Below are 21,434 nucleotides of genomic sequence, written 5' to 3' on the forward strand. Positions count from 1 at the left end.
ATGCAGATGAGAACTGTGCTGTGTACTTGAGGAACTAGTGAGGTATTTCTTTAGAGTAAAATTTAAAGTAAGAAGTATTATGCGCTGAGTCTAGAAAGACAGAACAAGGGATAGAGCAAGGGGAGAAAGCCACATTAAGAAATTAGAACTTTACCTAACAGGTAACAGACACTGAGAATTAAGTGAGCAAATGACAGAGTCAACTTTAGGTTTTATTGATGATTCTGATTGCTTTGTATCCAGGACATGAATCCTAACACTGTTGGACTTTTCAGAGACCATCTGTTCCAATCTTCTCAATATGGAGTATAAGAAATGAGGTCCCAGAAACACTGCAGGTAATATCACTAGTTAATGGTTAGAACTGAGTAAGTATCCAAAGTCAGCTCCCCAATTAGCCTGACCTGCTATATTTCATTTCTATTAACTGTTAAGAGAATTGACATCTTTTTGGAAAGGACAGATTGTGGTGGGAGTGGTGGGGGGTGGAGAAGCGGCTAGCGTTTTTATAAGTCATTTATGAAAGTGATTTTTGCTTAAGAAAACATGACTATCCTTTGTTCCCATCATTAGACAGAAGGAGCTCCCTGAATATAACTAAAAAGTTGATTCTGAAGAAAAAAGCATGTTAAAAAAATCAACAAACTGTCAAGGAAATAAATTCTGCTTTACTGATAATATATATTAGAAACCAGGGAAAATAAAATTACTTAAAATGCAATTTTTCCACAATGGACTTGACGTATTTAGGGGAAAAATATCAGGATAACTATAACTTAAATTAATTTAGCAAGAAAAACATTTAGATGAAGCAATTAAGGCCAAATATTAACAATTACTGAATCAATTACATGGGTGTTCATGTGTTACTATTTTCTCCACTTTTCTTGTGCATTTGAATTTTTCATAAGAAGTGTTAAAGAATTAAATGGTTTGACACTACTCTCAATATGCAAGTCAGAGCAAAATACCTTCCACTATTGGATTTCCAGAATTTTCAGCACCTAGAAGAATCTCTAGCACTAAAAGGAAATATTATTTATGAATGTGGTCTTAACATTTTGAGAAGACACATGTGTATGATTATGACATCCTAATCTTAGAATAATTTACTACATAAATCCTCAGAACAGGGCATTTACTCCCATTTCTCTTTACTTTCTTGCCCTGATACTTCCATTCTGAATTACAGAGAATCGAAAGGAAAGTATGGTAACTTGCCTAATATATTTAAGAAGCAGGGTCACATAGGCTCCCTTTACTTCTTTCTGTAATTCCAATCTTTACTAAATGAACTAAAAATATGAAAGAATTTTACTTCTCAAGATGAATTCCCTCAATAAACTTCACATAATTTTTAAAACTGAGAAAATATATGGTTTCCTTGAAGTGAGCTACACCTGTCACACCAAATTATCTCCCTTTTCAGTATTAATATTTTATTAACAGTCAAGAAAATATGATTTCCACACCTTCTTCCACTTTCTGCCTACCTATCCTGACTGACTTTTTAAAATAATAATGAAAGAAAAACTGATGAAAAATAAAGAAAAGAAAAAACTGTTTAATTGTAACTTTAAGTGTACTAATATCTTAGGAGAGTATCTAATACTCAAAATTTTACCTCATGGCCTGAATATTATACCTTGAAACTCAGGGGGAAAAAATAGTATTTATTTAAAAGTTGAACTGCACTATTTCAGATACAAGCATTATGAACTCAGTGAATAAATTAACATCTCTCACTATATCATAACAACTTTATACTGGCTCTTATAATGACTACTAACTACTGAGCACCTATGTGGCATGTGCTGTACGCTACCTAGTTTAAAACCTGTACATCAAATCCTGTAAAACACTCCTCTGAGGCAGATCCCTGGCACAGGGGTCCCTGTGACACATGGTGAGACACACTGGGAGAGTGACAGACACTCCTGGCTTCGCATTCAGGACACCTGGTTTCCAAGCCAGCTGTCACACTTGCTTGACTAGAGCTTGACAGGTTACTTAAACTCTGTAAAAGCCTTTTGGTGAAATGAGGGTAGTAATTCTTACCTCATAAGTTTAATAAAAGGATTAAATGAGATAGTGTTTCTAAAGGGTTCATAGCAAATACACAGTAAAACCAAAAGTGGACTTACATAATAACCACTCCATAATGCTTTACATAAAAGGGTATTGTTCCCCCCAACCTATCCATAGTTGTTGAGCCACTAACTAATATATTTAGAAAGACCATTTCCCTAGGTGGGAATCTATGAAATCACACTTTAGAAAGAACATTTTCATCTCAACATTCTTTGCATTATAACCTACAGTTATCACAATGCTGTGTAAATTATGTACTAAATGTGAAATATGATTTTAAATTCTTACAGTCTTATTTTCTTTCCCATTGTCTTCTGTTGAAAAAATCAACTGTTTATTAATTTCATCCATACTGATAAGTGATCGTGTTTTGATGAAGTGTTGAAAAGAGACAGCCTCCACATATTCCTGCAGTCCTGAAAAACCAACAGGAAAATTACTAAGGAACAACCACTAAATTAGTAAGAATGTCATAGTAAAGAACTTCAAACTAACCATCACCTAGCGCAACAAAAGCTTAACAGCTATCTAGTCCCTCAGCCCTAGATTCGATTCTGAGAACACACCACCTGGGGAGAGCTGGTGGGGAGGAGCCAAGCAAGCACTGCACACAGCAAACGTTCCTGTAGCTGAACTTAAGGTGGCTCAGAAAGGAATGTGTTCCATACATATGGAATTTAGAAAGATGGTAACGATAACCCTATTTGCAGAACAGAAAAAGAGACACAGATGTACAGAACAGACTTTTGGACTCTGTGGGAGAAGGCGAGGGTGGGATGTTTCGAGAGAACAGCATGTATATTATCTATGGTGAAACAGATCACCAGCCCAGGTTGGATGCATGAGACAAGTGCTCAGGCCTGGTGCACTGGGAAGACCCAGAGGAATCGGGTGGAGAGGGAGGTGGGAGGGGGGATCGGAATGGGGAATACATGTAAGTCCACGGCTGATTCATGTCAATGTATGACAAAACCCACTACAATACTGTAAAATAATTAGCCTCCAACTAATTAAAAAAAAAAAGAAAGGAATGTGTTAAAAGTCTTCTTTGTATTTCATGAGTCCATTAGTCTTAAAAATCTACTCTCTCCTACAGAGAAATGGCAAAGATTTCTCAGTTAAGTACTTTTTAAAGAATTTAAGAAAGGGCTATTACCAAAATTCTGGTAGGCTTTAATAGAACTTATACAGATTAGTTTTTGCTCCCTTAAGCAGCAAAATAGACAATGATTCAATCACATGAGATAAAATTAAAGACAATTTGGCTCTTCCTTAAAATGTTCCTAGGTTAAAAAAACAAAACACTGTAAATAATGAAAGTTAAAGTGTCAAAATTTAAAATGCCATTTTCCTCATACTTCAAATTAAATCCTTTCTGCTTTAGTAGTTGAAGTTTTTTTTTTTTCAAAAGCTAATGAGTAATAATACCAGATGCACGAGATATAAATCCTACAGAATCCACTCTGAATTAAAGGCCGGTAAAGGTCAAAAATATTACTATACTTTTTCAAGTGTTTTAAAACAAGCAAATTCTATAGCCATACTTTTCAGCATTATTTTATTATGTCTTAATCTATAAGGTAACACTCACAGGGAAAAAAGTGTTTCTTAAGATTATTATCATTACTGTCAGTTTAACAAACTTGGTCTTCTTTTTGAAGGCTTTATTGTAAAAAATAGGAAGAGGAAAATAAGTTCAGAAATAAAAGTCAGAACCTGGTAGGGTCATCTGTATTTAAGTTCTCTTTCTAACACTTCTGACAGAGGCCTGCACTCACAAGACCTCCCAGTAGCTAACACTAAAAATCAGGCCCAGCAGCAAGTGTCAGATAACTGCCGTATCATCACATCAAGTGCCACACAAGGGTCAAAGACAAAAAGGAAATAGGTGACCTGGTTCTTACAGCAATAAGAGGAAATAACTAAATGAAAATATCCTGACTCATTCTGAAGAGCAAATGATGCTGAAGTAAAGTCAGAAAATAGGTGCTTCCAGCTGACAGAGCAAGACATGATAGGGTACTTTGTTTAACAAACCATAACATGAAATGAAGCAATAAAGTTGAGTTTAACAGAGCAGATAACATCTTTTAACACTTAAAATAAAAATACTTTCATAAAATTTCACTTTGATGAATAGGTTAATAAAATCCAGTTCCCTTTTCTAACAACAATCTATATTTCTCACTTCCTTCCAGAAATACTTCAGGCATACAAAAGCAAACTGCAAAACTTAAGAATCACTCATTATATCTCTAAATAGCTTTACCATGATTAGCTCTTACAAATGGGAGCTAAAGAAGATATGTGCACAAAGATTTACGTATAAAGATATCCATCATTACAATCATTATAAAAGCAAAAATGGAAAAAATTTACAAGATCAATAACAGAAGCACCATCTGGCAACTTATTGTCTCACGGCTTTATCAATGCACAGAGCGCAGGCGGACTTCAAAACGGCTCTCCTTTGCCAGCGGGCGCACATTAAGTGTGACTGCTAGAGGGCCCTGGAAGGACAACACAGGAGGGGCGAGCTCTGGGTTCCGCTGTGCCCGGTCTGCGGCCTCCTTCCCAGCACGCGCGCCAGCGGCTCGAGGTGGGCAGCAGCACCAGGCCTCTCTTTGGGGACAGGTTCTCCTTGTGACCCAGAGAGCAGTTCCCAGTGAGCCACCTCCATGGGCAAGGAGTCATAGTTCAGCACCTCCCCGTGGAGAGCTTCCCGAAGATGCCATCAGGGCAACATCTCAGCCATCCAATGGCCGTGACTTCAGTGGGGTGGGTAAGTTGGGGGCAGGGGTGGACTTCTCCAGATGTGTTCCTTCCGAGGATGTGGATTCCTCCTCTGATTTCCTGTACTCTTTAGAGTTCATGTTTCCTCTTATAAAGAAGTCCCTTGTACAGTTAACTCTGTATATTAAACCTTCCCTATTCATTGGAAAAGACCCTGATGCTGGGAAAGAGTGAGGGCAGGAGAAGGGCATGACAGGATAAGATGGCTGGATGGACAGCTCATCCACCTCAATGGACGTGCATTTCAGCAAACTCTGGGAGATAGTGAAGCCCAGGGAAGCCTGGAGTGCTGCAGTCCAAGGGGTTACAAAGAGTCGGACACAACTTAGCGACTGAACAACAATGCAGTTTCTGTTTCCTGTTCGGACACTGATGACTAACAACAGGGACTTAAGAAAATAAGCAGTGGTACTATATCTCCTTCACTTCTTTTACCCCTATAGACAGGTGTTCCATCTTAAAAGGCCAGGCAAGGTGCCTGTCCTCAGAATCAATATGCGATCCTAGTAGGAACCTTAACACAGATTCTCCCTTCCTCATTTGAGGTTTTCCACTTGATGTTCTCTACTGGATGCTGTCAACATTTACACTCACTCAGATCTCTCCCATCCACAGGCCATATCTTGCCTCCCAACTATTGCCCAATATCTCTACTCCCCTCCACAGTTAAATTTCTTAAAGTAGCTTCTTAATAACCACATCTCACACTTCTCAGCCTACTTCATTCCAGCTTGAGCACATCTCTAGGCCAAAACAGCTCTAACTTAAAATTATGCCAGTTAATGAATCTAATGGGACATTTTTTTAGTCTTAATTATGTAGCAGCATTCAGCATTTTGATCACTTTTTCCCTTGCTTTTAAACAAGCCTCCCGTTGTTTCCTTTTATGGCATCTTCTCCTAGATCCCCCTTTTTCTGCCTCTCTGGCCAGGTCTTCTTAGTCTCTGCCAGCCCTGGGCTCTCAAATTACCTATACTTGGCTTCAATTAATGCTGCCATCTCTCAGCTTTACACCTCTGGTTTAGAATCACATATATCCAAATGTATATTTAACAATCCCATCAGAGGGACCTCAAAAATCAACATCACCAACAATGAATTCACAATACTCCTTCTAAACCTGGCCCTCTTTGTTTAACCAATTCTAAGAGGGCCCTGGCCTTACTGCCATCTATTTTCCCCCTCTTTCTCACCCATTCTCACACCACGGACTTTTTAATGGTCTTTGAAACAGTCTTTTTATAGTCTTTTTTGCCTATCTAATAACTATAATTAACAGTTTAATAATTTAATAATAATGACCACATCACTGCCCTGCTTAAAGCCAAAATAGCTTTCCATGGCTCTTAGAAAACAGAGAAAAGTCATTAACATGGTTTATAAGCACCTGCTTAATTTCAACTCCCATTTACATCACCAGCCTCAACTCACGCTATGGTCACATAGTTATACATTTATATAGTGTATTACTATACTACTCATGTAGTTATACATTTATATAGTGTATTACTATACTCATGTAGTTATACATTTATATAGTGTATTACTATACTCATGTAGTTATATATTTATATAGTGTATTACTATACTCATGTAGTTATACATTTATATAGTTATTAGTATACTCATGTAGTTATACATTTATATAGTGTATTACTATACTCATGTAGTTATACAAATTCATATAGCGTATTACTATACTCATGTAGTTATACATTTCAAAGATAGATATGGCTTTTCCGCCTCCGACAAGATGGCGGCGGCCGAGTAGCGCGGGGCGGGGGGCGGGTTGTGGCCGCGGGCGCAGCCCAGGGCGCAGCGGGCCGAGGCGGGATGCTGTTCCCAGGGAGCGCCGTTGGCCACCGGTGAGGAAGGTCAAGCACAGAGCTGCCTTCCCGAGCCCCCCGGCGCCCCCTATGTACACCCCCGTCTGCTCGAGTGCGGTCGCCGCTTTGCCTACTTCGCTACCGCCCTGTGCTGTCGGGTCCGGAGCTCCGGCGGCGGCAGGGGCTGTGTCCGGCAGGAGAGGAAGGGCCCGGGCTGCGTCCGTGCTTCTGTCCGCGGGGCGAGCGTCTGGCAGTCTCCACAGGACAGCCAGACTCCTCTGTCCATGGGACTTCTCCAGGCACGAATATTGGAGCAGGTTGCCATTTCCTCCTCCACAGGACCTTCCCGACCTAGGGATCAGAGCCACATCTCTTCTGTCTCCTGCGTTGGCAGGTGGGTTCTTTACCACTAGCGCCACCAGGTCCAGGGGTAGCCAAGGATGGCTGCAGCTTCCTATGATCAGTTGTTAAAGCAAGTTGAGGCCCTGAAGATGGAGAACTCAAATCTTTGACAAGAGCTAGAAGATAATTTCAATCATCTTACAAAACTGGAAACTGAGGCATCTAATATGAAGGAAGTACTTAAACAACTACAAGGAAGTATTGAAGATGAAGCTATGGCTTCTTCTGGACAGATTGATTTATTAGAGCATCTTAAAGGACGTTTCTGTTTTAGAACCAGTAGTCAGTGAATTTTTCTGGTCGTCAGCATTTGAGATAAGGATTTCTTCTGTCCCTGTATAGATCTGCTGCTCAATAACTGCAATAATTTAAACTTAACTTAGATAGCAGTAATTTCCCTGGAGTGAAACTACGGTCCAAAATGTCCCTCCGTTCTTACGGAAGCCGAGAAGGATCTGTATCTAGTCACTCAGGAGAGTGCAGTCCCGTTCCTATGGGTTCATTTCCATGAAGAGGATTTGTAAATGGAAGCAGAGAAAATACCGGTTATTTAAAAGAACTTGAAAAAGAGAGATCATTGCTTCTTGCTGACCTTGACAAAGAAGAAAAGGAAAAAGACTGGTATTATGCTCAACTTCAGAATCTCACTAAAAGAACAGATAGCCTTCCTTTAACTGAAAATTTTTCCTTACAAACAGATATGACCAGAAGGCAGTTGGAATACGAGGCAAGGCAAATCAGAGTTGCAATGGAAGAACAACTAGGTAGTTGCCAGGATATGGAAAAACGAGCACAGCGAAGAATAACCAGAATTCAACAAATAGAAAAGGACATACTTCGTATACGACAGCTTTTACAGTCCCAAGCAACCGAAGAGGTCATCTCAGAGCAAGCATGAAGCTGGCTCACATGAAGCCGAACGGCAGAATGAAGGTCAAGGAGTGGCAGAAATCAACATGGCAACTGCGGGTAGCGGTCAGGGGTCAAGTACACGAATAGATCATGAAACAGCCAGTGTTTTGAGCTCTAGTAGCACACATTAAGCTCCTTGAAGGCTGACCAGTCATCTGGGAACCAAGGTGGAAATGGTGTATTCATTGTTGTCAATGCTTGGTACTCATGATAAGGATGATATGTCGTGAACTTTGCTAGCTATGTCTAGCTCCCAAGACAGCTGTATATCCATGCGACAGTCTGGATGTCTTCCTCTCCTCATCCAGCTTTTACATGGCAATGACAAAGACTCTGTGTTGTTGGGCAATTCCTGGGGCGGTAAAGAGGCTCTGGCCAGGGCCAGTGCAGCACTCCACAACATCATTCACTCACAGCCTGATGACAAGAGAGGCAGGCGTGAAATCCGAGTCCTTCATCTTTTGGAACAGATACGAGCTTACTGTGAAACCTGTTGGGAGTGGCAAGAAGCCCATGAACAAGGCATGGACCAGGACAAAAATCCAAGTATGTTCCATATGGTGCATGTGACAAAGCAAATGTAAAAGTTTTTGAAATGAAAAGTTTTTTAATTAAAACAAAACAAAACCAAAAAAAAAAGATAGATATGTAAATCCATACAAATCTTTTTAACAAAAGTACATTGTTTGAATAAACTCTCTGAATTTTCCTACTTCTTCAGTATTTCTAGGCATAATCTTGCCCCCAAATTCCTGAAGTTGGCTTACATTTCAGGGCCATGTTGAACAAAAATAGTATTTTAAATGCTGGAATCAAATACAAGCAGCAAAGTTCTTGTCATGTAAGATTCTATCAGTTGAAGGTGGTGCACGCAAGCTTCCCTGGGGCCTTACGGTAAGGCTCAGTGATTTCATCAAGCAAGTATTCTCAGTTTAATGGGTATAAGCCAGTATAAGCCTGTAGGTGAAGGATGACTTTATCTACACACCTATAATCTCAAGCTGATTTGACAGACTGGGTACAAACTCCAGCCTGCAGTCCAAGGTAGAGGGCATCAGTCAGAAAGGAGGCTATCACTTATACTGAACCAGTCTCTTCCCTGCTCTCACAGTAACACTATGTGATGGTTCATCTGGTGCTCAGGCCAAACAGCTGTTAAATGTGGGTGTGAAAGTACTTTCAAGATGTGATTAACATTTAAATCAAGACTCTGGGGAAAGCAGATAACCCTCCAAAATGGTGAGGGTGGGAATGGAGGGAACACCCATCCAACCAGCTGAAGACCTTAAGAAAGAATCTTTAAAGAAATTCCAGCCTGCTGGCCTGCTCTACAGATTTCATACTTGCTAGCCCCCAAACCATGGGAGTCAAGCCCTTAAAATAAATTGCTATCTGCCTGCCCCATCTCCCTGCCTCAGGAGTCCTGTTGATCCTGCTCCCCTGGAGAACTCTGGGACTGGCGTGCCTGGTGGATAGAACGCTCACATCACGAAGTGTGCACAGAACTTACGCACGTATTTCGGTCTTCTCTTCCTGACTCTGTGCTCTATCTTTTCAGTTCCTCACCCACACTGTGCCCTCTCTGACTTCAGGGGATTCTGTATGCTACTCCCTCAGCATTCATTCATGCTCTCCTCTCTTTTTCAACCCAATGAATTACTAATCCTTTCACGTTCCATCAAACAGCACCTCTGAAGAAACTGCCTGACACCGCCACATTCTAAGTCAAGGCCTCATTATACGCTGTCCCAGTGGCACATGCCCTTCCTTTGTGGCACCCATCAAAGCTGTAACATTTAAATAACATAACAACCTTTAACAAATGTCCACTTCCACCCCTTGCTAGAAGGGCAATAGCATGACTGCCTTGTTCACTGCTTACCCTCTGTGCCTGATATAACAGGTACAAAAACAGTTAAATGAGGTAGATACATTTTTGAAAACCTATTCCGTAACTTAAAATTTTAAATGTTTTACAGGGACAGTTAATAAATAGGAAAATGTGCATTTCAGAAAAAAGCGCAAAATACAATAAAGAAATAAATAAAAATTAAAACACACTATATACACTATGATTACAAAGACAGAGGAAACAGGAAAAACTTGTGACTTAACATCACAAGCACTCTTACCACCTTGGCTCTCTAAGCACGGTGGTTTAAATCATCCTAGAGGAAATACTGTTACACTGAGATAGTCTGCTTACAGAGATCACCGGGGGAAAATTATGTCCAGGAATTTGATTCTGTTCGAGCAAAGATCGAAATGCCAGGACCTATCTCCCACAACGCTTAAGAAAGGCATCCGAGAGTCAGTATCCTCTCAGCAGAGCTCAGCTGTGTGGGGGAGAGGCGGTGCTCAGCTCAGGGTGAGAGCCACCGAGGGGAGACGACAGCCTGCACTTAGAACTAAGAGAAGTAATTTCATGTCTCCAAGTTCAGCAATGGGAGAGGAAGAAGAATTTTTAAAGAGAAAAAGGGGGAAAACAAGCAGTGAAAAAGCAAATTAATATTTTTAATATCATTCCTGATACTGAATGAACTTTAAGAAAGATGCTAACTACAGGAGAACATATTGGTAGAACATCACTTCTTTATGAACAGGAAAAGATATCTGGCTGAACTAATTAGCTGTAGAATTGTTTTATCCACATGAGCCAATTCAAATCATGGAAAATTATTTTAATGAATGTATTTTTAAAAATGATTTGTAGTTAATAAAATCAACTAAGTACAACTAACTTCCATGACTATGTCTCAACTATAAAACAAAAGTACTAGATACCATGATCTCTGTGGTACTTCTCAAATTTAGACTGGTATGAACTATTTTTCCTACTGAAATATCAAAAAAAATTCATCTTTGTGAAACCAAATTATGTGGCAATAGAATAGGAATGCCATTTGCTTCTGGAACAAAGCACTTCCCTGAACAATGCTGCTAAAATTTTGCAATTTTATGAATAAATGCACATAAAAAAATATAATTCACCAAACAAGAACATAAAATTAAACATTTCAACCATTTTTCAGTGTACAGGTGTGCTGCATTAAGTGCACTGACTTTGCTTTGCAACTAATTCCCACCATCGGGAATTCCCTGGAGGTCCAGTGGTTAGGATTCCATGTTTTCACTGCTGAGGGCTCAGGTTCGACCTCTGGTCAGTGAATTAAGATCCCACAAAGTCACATGGTTTGGCCCCCAAAAAACACACACACAAACAAAAACAAAAACCTGAATCTCTATGCCCATTAAATGACTTCTCACTCCCTCTCTTTCAGCCTCTAACAACCAGTATTCTACTTTGTCTCTATGAATTCAGCTCCTCTGGGTACCTCATATAAATGGAATCACATGGTAATTGTCGGACTTCCCTGGTGGCTCAGTAGTAAAGAACCTGCCTGCCAATGCAGGAGACACAGATTTGATCCCTGGGTCAGGAAGATCCCCTGGAGAAGGAAACGGCTACCCACACTAGTACTCTTGCCTGGGAAATCCCATGGACAGGGGAACCTGGCAGGCTCCAGGTTACGCGGTCGCGAAAGAGCTGGACTTGACTTAGCAACTAAACAAGAAATGGTACTTGTCCCTTTGTGACTGGTGTATTTCACTGAGCATTTTACCCCTGCTGTAGCATGGTCAGAATGCCCTTCCTCTTCAATTTATAAGGCCAAACAATACTCCACTGAATGAATATACGGAATTTTATCTATTCGTCCATCGATGGACACCTAGGCTGCTTCCACCTTTCAGGTATGGTGACTAACACTGCTATGATGATGAGTGTACAAATATCTGCTCGATTCCCGTTTCCAATTCTTTTGGGTATATACACAGAAATCTCCAACAAAAATTGTTTAAAATATACAAAAAAAATATTGGTAGTATCTAATTCAAGTGTCAATGTAAGATAATGTACCTGGTGCTTTACACATACACCTTTTCAAAGCTCACTGTAACTTTATACGGCTGTATTACTATCCTTACGTTATGGATGAACAAATTGTGGCTAGAAAGTCACTCAGACCACTTAAGGAGTAAATTTAAGCCATTCCCACCTTACCTTATTCAACTCCATATAAAACATACTCACTTTTTTCTCACTTTTTCCCCACTAAACCCCCAAGTCAGTTTTTCTCCATGCTTCGTTTACCTATTCTCTCATCTCTGATACTATGTTCTTTCACGATTCTGTGATAGTCTGTGGCTATGTGCTCTCTCTCAAATCTTTTTCTACCTGTAAAAAGAGTTTAAATGTTCTGATACACTCTAATCAAGGTAGCACTCATTTTTTCAAACCTACTACATAAAACTTATACTTCAATTAAATGCTTCAGTAGGCTTTGCATGATCACCTATTTTGCACCCTAGAACTATGAAGGCAAGAATCATCCCTTTGATACAACTCTGCTCCTTCCTCCATTCCCCAAGGTAGTACTTCATATACAAAACACTCAAATGCTTAGTAAACCACTTCTAATGCAATTTATAATGTTCCTCCTCAACAGTTTTATGAAACTCAAGTGCTTTGACAAAAATACTGGTATTTGGTATTCAAATGTTTAGGACTATTTAATTGTCCTTTATCTATAGTACTTTGGATTTAAGTCCACTAAGAAAGACATATTCTTATAAACTTAAAGAGTTTAAACCAATGAAGTTCAGAATTAGAGGGCTTATCTATTTTCATATGGGATAAAAAGGATATGGAACAAGAGCCCTCAAAATTCATCTGTGGTATTAAGCTCTATTAAGGTGGGTGGCTGTCAAATATTACATTTTCAAGTTTATCTAAAGTCATTATTTAAGTTGTCCTTGTGATGTGTTTGATTAAGTCACCTCAGAGATAAGGGGACCAACTTCTACTCCATAGAAATTAGGTTTCAATATATACCATAGAGAAAGTTCAAGGACATCTGGCCCCAAACACTGAAAGCATTTTTGGTCACATCTAGGTAAAAGGATGTTTAAACAAGTTATGTTTCAACTTGATGAAAAGGACATCCGCTATTTCCAGTGAATAATCCCCAAGGTGAAAATTTTCAATCTACTGCCATATTCTATCAAACAATGCCTTCCCCTTCTGCTTCTGCCTTGGATGAAGTCCAATTAGAATTATTTACAAAATCAGCTGCCAGTAAGAGAGGAGTCTGTAGGTTGCTTTTATGTAATTGTTATTTTCCATCTTTTTCTCCTATGAGAACATGTACAAGGAAACCCAATGAAAGGCTTCTGATTTTTATTTATTCTCATAATATTTAACCAATATGCATCCCGCCCAAATCTCCATCAAAAATCATAGAGCAGTTTCATCACATCTCAAACTACAAATCTTAACTTCCTTTCTAAGCTTCTAGTGTTATAGAACATTGTCTGACATTTTCCCAGCAATTCCTCTTAGGTATGTACCCAAGAGAACTGAAAGCACATGTTCACACACAGGCTTGTATATTCATAACAGTATCATTAACAACAATCACAAGTAGAAACAACCCAAATGTCCAAAAACTAATGAATGGATAAACAAAATGTAGTATATATGCACAATGAAATACTATTCAGCCATAAAAAGAACGTGCTGATAGAGGCTATGACATAGATTAACCTTGAAACATTATGCTAAGTGAAGAATTCAGACACAGAAGGCCACACACTGTATGATTCTGTTGCTATGAGACGTCTGGAACAGGCAAACCCATGCAGACAGAAAGCAGATAAGTGCTTGCCTTGGGGTGAGGGAAGGGAGATGGGGAATGACTGCCAACGGCTAAGGGGTGTCCTTTAGGGATGATGAAAATATTTTGGTGTGAGCGAGTGGTGACAGACACACAACCTCGTGGTTATGCTAAAGATCTGTACTGTACAATTTTAAAAGGTTAATTTTAGATACATAAATTCTATCTCAATCCTTAAAATGGCATTTATAGCTATTTTAAAGAATACAACCTGAACTTTTTCAAAAGTTACCTTTACCAGATCACTGAAACGTTAAGGTAAAATCAGATCTAGGTTTGATTTGCAGGCCACTCTGCTAGAAAATGTATTCTCAAACATGTAACTTGTACACAGATAATAAATATGTACTACCAACAGTAAAACAAATTCAAATACACTAATTGGGATTTTGTCTATCTGAACAAGACTTTTACTTTAGCATTGAAGAATGTATGTTGGGCAAATCGGTATTACTGAGTTTTTACCTAAAATGAAAATAAATTTTAGGATTTAGCATACTATTACAGATTAATTCTGCTAAATTCCACAGAAGAAAGAACTTTTGTTAACAGTTATATCCCAAAGTAAGAAATGCTTTCCACGAACATATACCATTTAATTTTCAAAGCAATCCATGCAGCAACTGTTACAGTTCCCCAACATAGAAGCCCAGGTCTGTTTTGCAGCAAAGTCTCTTTCTCTGCTTCACCTCACTGAGTAAATTTTATCTGTTAAGAGCAAACCTGAATGAGTAGAAAAGTTAATAGCAATCTGGAGAGCTTCTGAATCTCCCAGAGTTGACTCTGGGATCCTGGGAGAGGATCACACTCTTTTCCTGTTGCAATCGCTATAATACTCCCTGAAACAATTCTTCTCAGCACTTGCAACTCACTTGTCCCTTGAAATGACAGTCAAATATTTTAAGAGGAATACAAATTATTACCAATCAATATAAACCTAGAATTTTAAATATATTCTTTTATTCCCTTACAACATTAGAATACATGTATTATAAAATCTGCTTCCCAAGTGATTTAAGATACAGCATAAACAATCCATCAAACCATCCTGGTAATTCTTCAGTCATTTCTTGATTTTTAGATGTTGTTGGTGTGATTTTTCATTTGATTTGTCTTTCAGCTAAATGATGCCCCTGTCTGAGCCATGATTGATATTGGGAATATCATCAAACTTTTCCCATCCACTAAAATGATGGTCACGAGGAGACTGGGGGTCCTGCCCATTTGGGACTTTACAGGCCTGCCTCCATGTCAGCTTCCATCTCTCCCTACCAGTCATCAGATCTCTGTTCCGTTCTCATCATTTACTCTCTTCTAACCACTGGAGGAAAGAGAGTAGAGGAGAAAAGAAAGGAAGCACATGGTGTCACTTGGGCGTGTGTGTCCTCTGGTTGTTTGGTGGGACCCAGGGCAGAGTCCCCTCCACAGATCCCTTCCTGTGTGTGGAAACAGCTGCTCCCCTCTCCTCCCGGAGTGAGTCTCACACAAACCAAAGTTCCCTGAACTGACCTCACAACCTGTTACTGCAGCAGATCGGCTTCTGCTACTGGGATGCTAGGCCATCAAATATTCCATTCTATTTCCTTCAGTTAAGACTCCATAGGGGGAGGGGGGATCGGGATGGGGAATACATGTAACTCTATGGCTGATGCATGTCAATGTATGACAAAACCCACTGAAATGTTGTGAAATAATTAGCCTCCAACTAATAAAATAAAATTAGAAAAAAAAAAAAAGACTCCATAGGTACACAGTCTTTGGCTTTCTTCTCACTCTACACTCACTTTGGACAATTTTATCCTTGTCTATAAATTCAACTATAGCTTGTAACTGATGCCTCCATGGCCGAAACTGTACCCCGAGTCTCTAAACCCATTAGGAAACTGCTCGGGTGCCATATTAACTACATCCAAAACCCAGTCTGTCTTCCATCTCTTAAAAATAACATCCGTGCTTAACCAGCTGGCCAAACCAGAAACCTACAGGTTTTCCTAGTTTATTCCCTTTTCTTTGCACTTTTTAAAAAGGCCATATTCTAAGAACATGCCCTTTTCTCTCCCCACCCACTGCTAAGACAAAATGGAGATGTCCTAACTCCACATGAGGAATGACTGCCAGAGCCTCCTGAGTCACCTCCCTGCCTCCAGCCTTTCTCCCAAATAAATATGATAAAATCATAAAGGAAAGCAGACTTGAAATGAGGATATCTGAGGTCCAAAAGTCAAACCGGTCTCTTACTAGGTATATCAACTAAGGGAAGTCTATTAAGTTGCTGCACTTCAACTTCCTCATTTGTAAAATACAAACATCTACCTACATTGTAGGTTTTATATAAAATAATATTTCAGTGTCTGGTACAAAAGCCCTCTGTAACTGAATTAAACTGAACTAGGGATTATTAAAATAAGAATGTTGGGCATTAACTTTTGTTAGAACAGTATTTTGCTGTTGCTGTTACTGTTCAGCCAGTAAGTCATGTCTGACTGTGACTTCACAAACTGCAGCCCGCAAGGCTCCTCTGTCCACACTATCCCCCAGAGTCTGCTCAAACTCATGCCCACTGAGTCGATGATGCGATCTGACTATTCATCCTCCACTGTCCCCACCCCTCTGCCTGCAATCTTTCTCAGATCAGGGTCTTTTCCAATGAGTCAGTTCTTCACATCAGGTGGCCAAAGTACTGGAGCTTCGGCTTCAGCAATGAGTGTTCAGGGTTGATTTCCTTTAGAATTGACTGGTTTGATCTTGCTGACAATGGGACTCTCAAGAGTCTTCTCCGGTACCACAATTCAAAAGCATCAATTCTTTGGCACTCAGCCTTCTTCACGGTCCAGCTCTTACATTCAAACATGACTAGTGGAAAAACCATTCCTTTGACTATATGAACATCCATCAGCAAAGTGATGTCTCTATTTTTTAATACGCTGTCTAGGTTTGTCATAGCTATCCTTCCAAGGAGCAAGTGTCTTTTAATTTCATGGTTGTAGTCACCATCTGCAGTGATTCTGGAGCTCAAGAAAATAAAATCTGTCACTATTCCTACTTTTTCCCTATCTATTTGCCATTAAGTGATGGGACTGGATACCATGATCTTAGTCTCTCGAATGTTGTTTTAAGCCAGCTTTTTCACTCTCTTCTTTCACCTTCATCAAGGGGCTCTTTAGTTCCTCTTCACTCTCTGCCACCTTCTGTCATTAGGGTAATATCATTTGCATATCTGAGGTTGTTGATATTTCTGCCGGCAATCTTGATTCCAGCTTGTGATTCACCCAGACTGGCATTTCACATGACACACTCTGAATAGAAGTTAAATAAGCAGGGAGACAATATCCAGCCATAATGCACTCCTTTCCCAATTTGGAACCAGTCAGTTGTTCCATGTTCAATTCTCACTGATGCTTCTTGACCCACATACAGGTTGCTCAGTGGACAGGTAAGGTGGTCTGGTACTCATCATTTCTTAAAAGAATTCTCCACAATTTGTTGTCATCCACACAGTCAAAGGCTTTAGCCAATGAAATAGATGTTTTTCTGGAAATCCCTTTTTTTCTCCATGATTCAACACATGTTGGCAATCTGATCTCTGGTTCCTCTGCCTCTCCAAAAACTCAGCTTGTACATTTGGAAGTTCTTGGTTTATGAACTGTTGAAGTCTAGCTTGAAGGATTTTGAGCATAACTTTACTAGCATGTGAAATGAGTGCAACTGTACAGTAGTTTTAACATTCCTTGGCATTGCCATTCTTTGGGACCGGAATGAAAACCGACCTTTTCCATTCTGTGGCCATTGCTGGGTTTTCCAAATTTGCTGATACCTTGAGCACAGCACTTTAACATCATCATCTTTTAGGATTTAAATAGCACAGCTGGAATTCCATCACCTCCACTAGGTTTGCTCAGAGTAATTAATGCTTCCTAGGGCCCACCTGCCTTCACACACTCCATGATGTCCAGCTCTAGATGAGTGACCACACATTAGGGTCATTAAGACATTTTTTGTATAGTTCTTCTGTGTATTCTTGCCATCTCTTCTTAATCTCTCATGCTTCTGTTAGATCCTTACTGTTTCTGTTCTTTATTATGCCCATCCTTGCATGAAATATTCCCTTGTTAACTCCAATTTTTTTTAAGAGATCTCTAGTCTTTTCCATTCTATTGTTTTCTTCTGTTTCTATGCATTGTTCATTTAAGAAGGCCTTCTTATCCCTTCATGCCATTCTCTGGAACTCTGCATTCTGTTGGGTGTATTTTTTCCTTTTTCCCTTGCCTTTTGCTTCTCTTCTTTCCTCAGTTACGTGTAAAGACTCCTCAGACAACCACTTTGCTTTCTCGCATTTCTTTCGCTTTTGGTCACTGCCTCCTGTACAATGTTATGAACCTCCATCTACAGTTCTTTAGGCACTCTTTGTCTACCAGATCTAATCCCTTGAATCTGTTTTGTCACCTCCACTGTATAATCATGAGGGAGCTGATTTAAGTCATTCCTGAATGGTCCTGCGGTTTTTCCTACTTTTTTCAATTTAAGCCCGAGTTTTGCAATAAGGAGCTCATGATCTGAGCCACAGTCAGCGCCAGGTCTTGCTTTTGCTGACTATATAAAACAATATTTAAAACTTCCTTAAAAAAAGCAATCGTTTTCGGGTTTTTTTGGTCTTCTTTCCAATGTATTAGCTCATAGTTTAGAGGCCATTATTCTTTCAAAATGTTACCCTAGCTCAATGTACACTATCATATCAAGAAGTAATAATAAATTACTTTAAGGGACACTATTGTTGGAATAAGGATCTCTCTGACTTGGTGTGTGTATGTTCAAACTGAGTAGGAAGTTGTCTCAGCCATGCTTCCTACTTAGCATTCCCACCCCAAGCCTTACCAACTGACAGATGTCAAGAGTAACTTGATGAAATAGGATTTCAGAAAAGCAGTAAGAATGTTCACAGATGAAAAGAGAAACTGGGTGAAAAGACCTGCCTACACTTGGACCTCCCTATACACTAAGTAGTGTGTATCCAACATTTACCTTAAAAGAATGGTCACAATCTCTGTGACCCAGAAAATACCTATGAGAGATTTTCTCATGGTCACAGGATTCACCACAAAAGTTTGCAGTATGATATAAACAAGTAATTGCAATCAAAGCAGTCACAAGAAATGTACCCTGAATCATCTCACATTTACATGCAAATTTAAACTATATATTTTAATCTATGCAATTAAAATATTTTATTAAATAAATTTAATAAAATTTATTAATATTTTATTAAAATATTTTATCTATGTAAAACAAAAGGAAGTGAGAGTCTTTAATCAGGTACAGGATCTAAGATCATCAAATAAAAGCCACTGGCTTTGCAGAAAGCAATTACAGTGTAAAGTACCAGCTACTAACTAGCGAAATGAGTTGGTATAACAAGTTTATCAGGGTAGATAAACAAGTCAGATTCCAATTCCAATACCATCTCTAAGCTCGTTTACAAATTAAGGTGGTGGCACAGGATGTCCTCCAACGTCTCCTTCAGTTTTAAAATTATTTTTGCATTAGGCAAATGAATGCTTCCAAACAAAATTAAAATACATGCAGAAAAAAACATAAATCTATCAACAGGCATATGCCTGGATTTCCCAGTAAGCCAAATGGACATCAAATTATTGAACTGGGCAGAGAAAAATTAACTATCCATCAAACATATTTCATTGTCTTTGGCACAGAGAGCATCTTTCCCATTCTTCCTTGAAGTTAGGTGTGGACATGTAACTGGCCAATAAAACGTGGGCAGTAGTGATGGATGCTATCTCAAGAGCGTCCATAAAACCCTCAGGCATGACTCTGTACTCATCCCATCCACAGTCTGCCAGCTGTGTGTTGGTGTCCTGGCTCATCCTGGAACCACACTGGTAATATCAGAGCCCCAAAGACCTGGGTCTATTAATGACTAAGCAGGCAGAGCACACGCAAACCACCATCGCAAAGACTGGACCTCAAATGAGAAAGAAATGGTTCCTATTTTGTTACGCCACCAAAATATCATAAGTTTAATCATTTGTTTCCTGTGAAGCTTCATTCCCGTTAGTTCAGGTAAAGCACTTGAATTAACATCTCTGCACACAAAATCTCACAAAAAGAAAAATTCAATGTTTAGCTGTATCTTTTCCCCTTCACTAAATTCTTCCATTATTTATTCCAAAGGTTTGCAGATCTTCATGTTCACTTTTTCACTAAGCCGTCTCAATTGTGCTAATATACTGAAATGACATCAAATTTTTCTGTACTGATATGAGCTTTAGAATGTCTCTAAAGATTAATATTGATCCTATTTTTGTGTTATATCTAAGCAACAGCCCCTGGAAACATGTTTCCTTTTGGAAGCAACAAAAAACAGTCAAACAAAAATCTGCAAAAGCAAATCATTAGATAAAAGATTTGGCTGAACAACAAGAACAAAAAAGCCCTTTTAAAATACTTTTGCTCTTCATTCTGTCAACATTTATCAAACAGCTATTAAGTGTCTGGGATACCCCAGTTAACAATAACAAAAAACTTTTTGTAGAGACTTACAGAGTCCACATTCTAGTAGAGGAAGAGAAACAATAAAGAAACATAATAAATAAGGAGATTAGAGAGTATGTCAAAGTTGTTAAGTGCTATGGGGGGGGGGGAAGAGCAACACAATAATGTGTTCTGGATTATTTAAGAAAAACCTTCATATTTGGACAAAGAGAAATTTAAGCAATATAAAGCCTTTAGTTGGGGTAAGGCTCTAAAGTTCAACAGGTAAATTAAATCCACACAATAAGCAAGCAATGGTACCACTTACTAGCTTATGACCTTGAACAAGTTGCTTAATTCCCGTAAGTCTCAATTTGCCCACTTAAGAAGTGGTAAAAATATTTATGACTCAGGGATACTGCAAAGGTCACATAAATGTAAGTATTTAATATATAAAGAGCAACAGTTTTAAAAAATATCTGTACCTGGCCCAAAACTCTCACTCAACCAACCCATCATTCACATTTTCGGATAAGAAAATTAAAATATTAGTTAGTGTCTGAACTTAAGTTTTCTGCACTAGGATGTCTCAAAATTAAATGACAATTTTTAATATTATCACAATGATATAAATTAAACCCAAAAAAGTACTTTTTTCCTTTGAGATGGAGGGAATTTCCCCCAACTGTTAATTTTTCAAAAAGAGGAAGAAAAAAAAACAAAAAATGATAGGGCACCAAAAAGTTTTAAGTGATTTATTTCAAGTAACTAATTATTTGCCATTTGTTTAACAATCCCTTGGGACAATCTGTAATGTACTCTGATAAGAAATGTGTAGAAAACAGACCTAACTTTTTGTTGTTGTTCAATTATTAGTAGGATACTAAATGTTTGAGCTAACACAAGTATCCCTTAGGGAAATGCTCTGCGTGCCATTAGCACTATTCTTAATGAGGAAAAGCACGGAACTCCTTTAGTTCAATGCCAGAATTGTTTTATCTTCAAGTCAAAAGAACAACTATTTGGAGTAACACCAAAACAAGCATTTAACAATTACAAGCAGCAAGCTATTCATAAGCATCACATTGTTACTGCTACTCTAATTATAAATAAACTTATTTTATCAAGTAAAATATCTGTGAGCAAATTTTTAAGTCCCAGACACTTCTCTTGACTGTTTTATTCCTTA

General features: G+C 38.8%; 1 protein-coding gene and 1 pseudogene across 1 annotated transcript in view; one reads left to right on the forward strand and one right to left on the reverse strand.

Annotated features, from left to right (window-relative positions):
• Window positions 1-21,434, reverse strand: part of TSNAX (translin associated factor X) — a 37,273-nt gene that overhangs the window by 3,176 nt on the left and 12,663 nt on the right. The window contains exon 5 of the mRNA XM_065922310.1: window positions 2,380-2,507. Coding sequence (XP_065778382.1) covers window positions 2,380-2,507 — 128 coding nt within the window. The remainder of the gene's footprint in view (window positions 1-2,379; window positions 2,508-21,434) is intronic.
• Window positions 6,650-8,564, forward strand: LOC136158069 (adenomatous polyposis coli protein-like; annotated as a pseudogene).

This window comes from Muntiacus reevesi, chromosome 2, assembly GCF_963930625.1.
Source record: "Muntiacus reevesi chromosome 2, mMunRee1.1, whole genome shotgun sequence".
In the NCBI taxonomy this organism is placed as follows: Eukaryota; Metazoa; Chordata; class Mammalia; order Artiodactyla; family Cervidae; genus Muntiacus; species Muntiacus reevesi.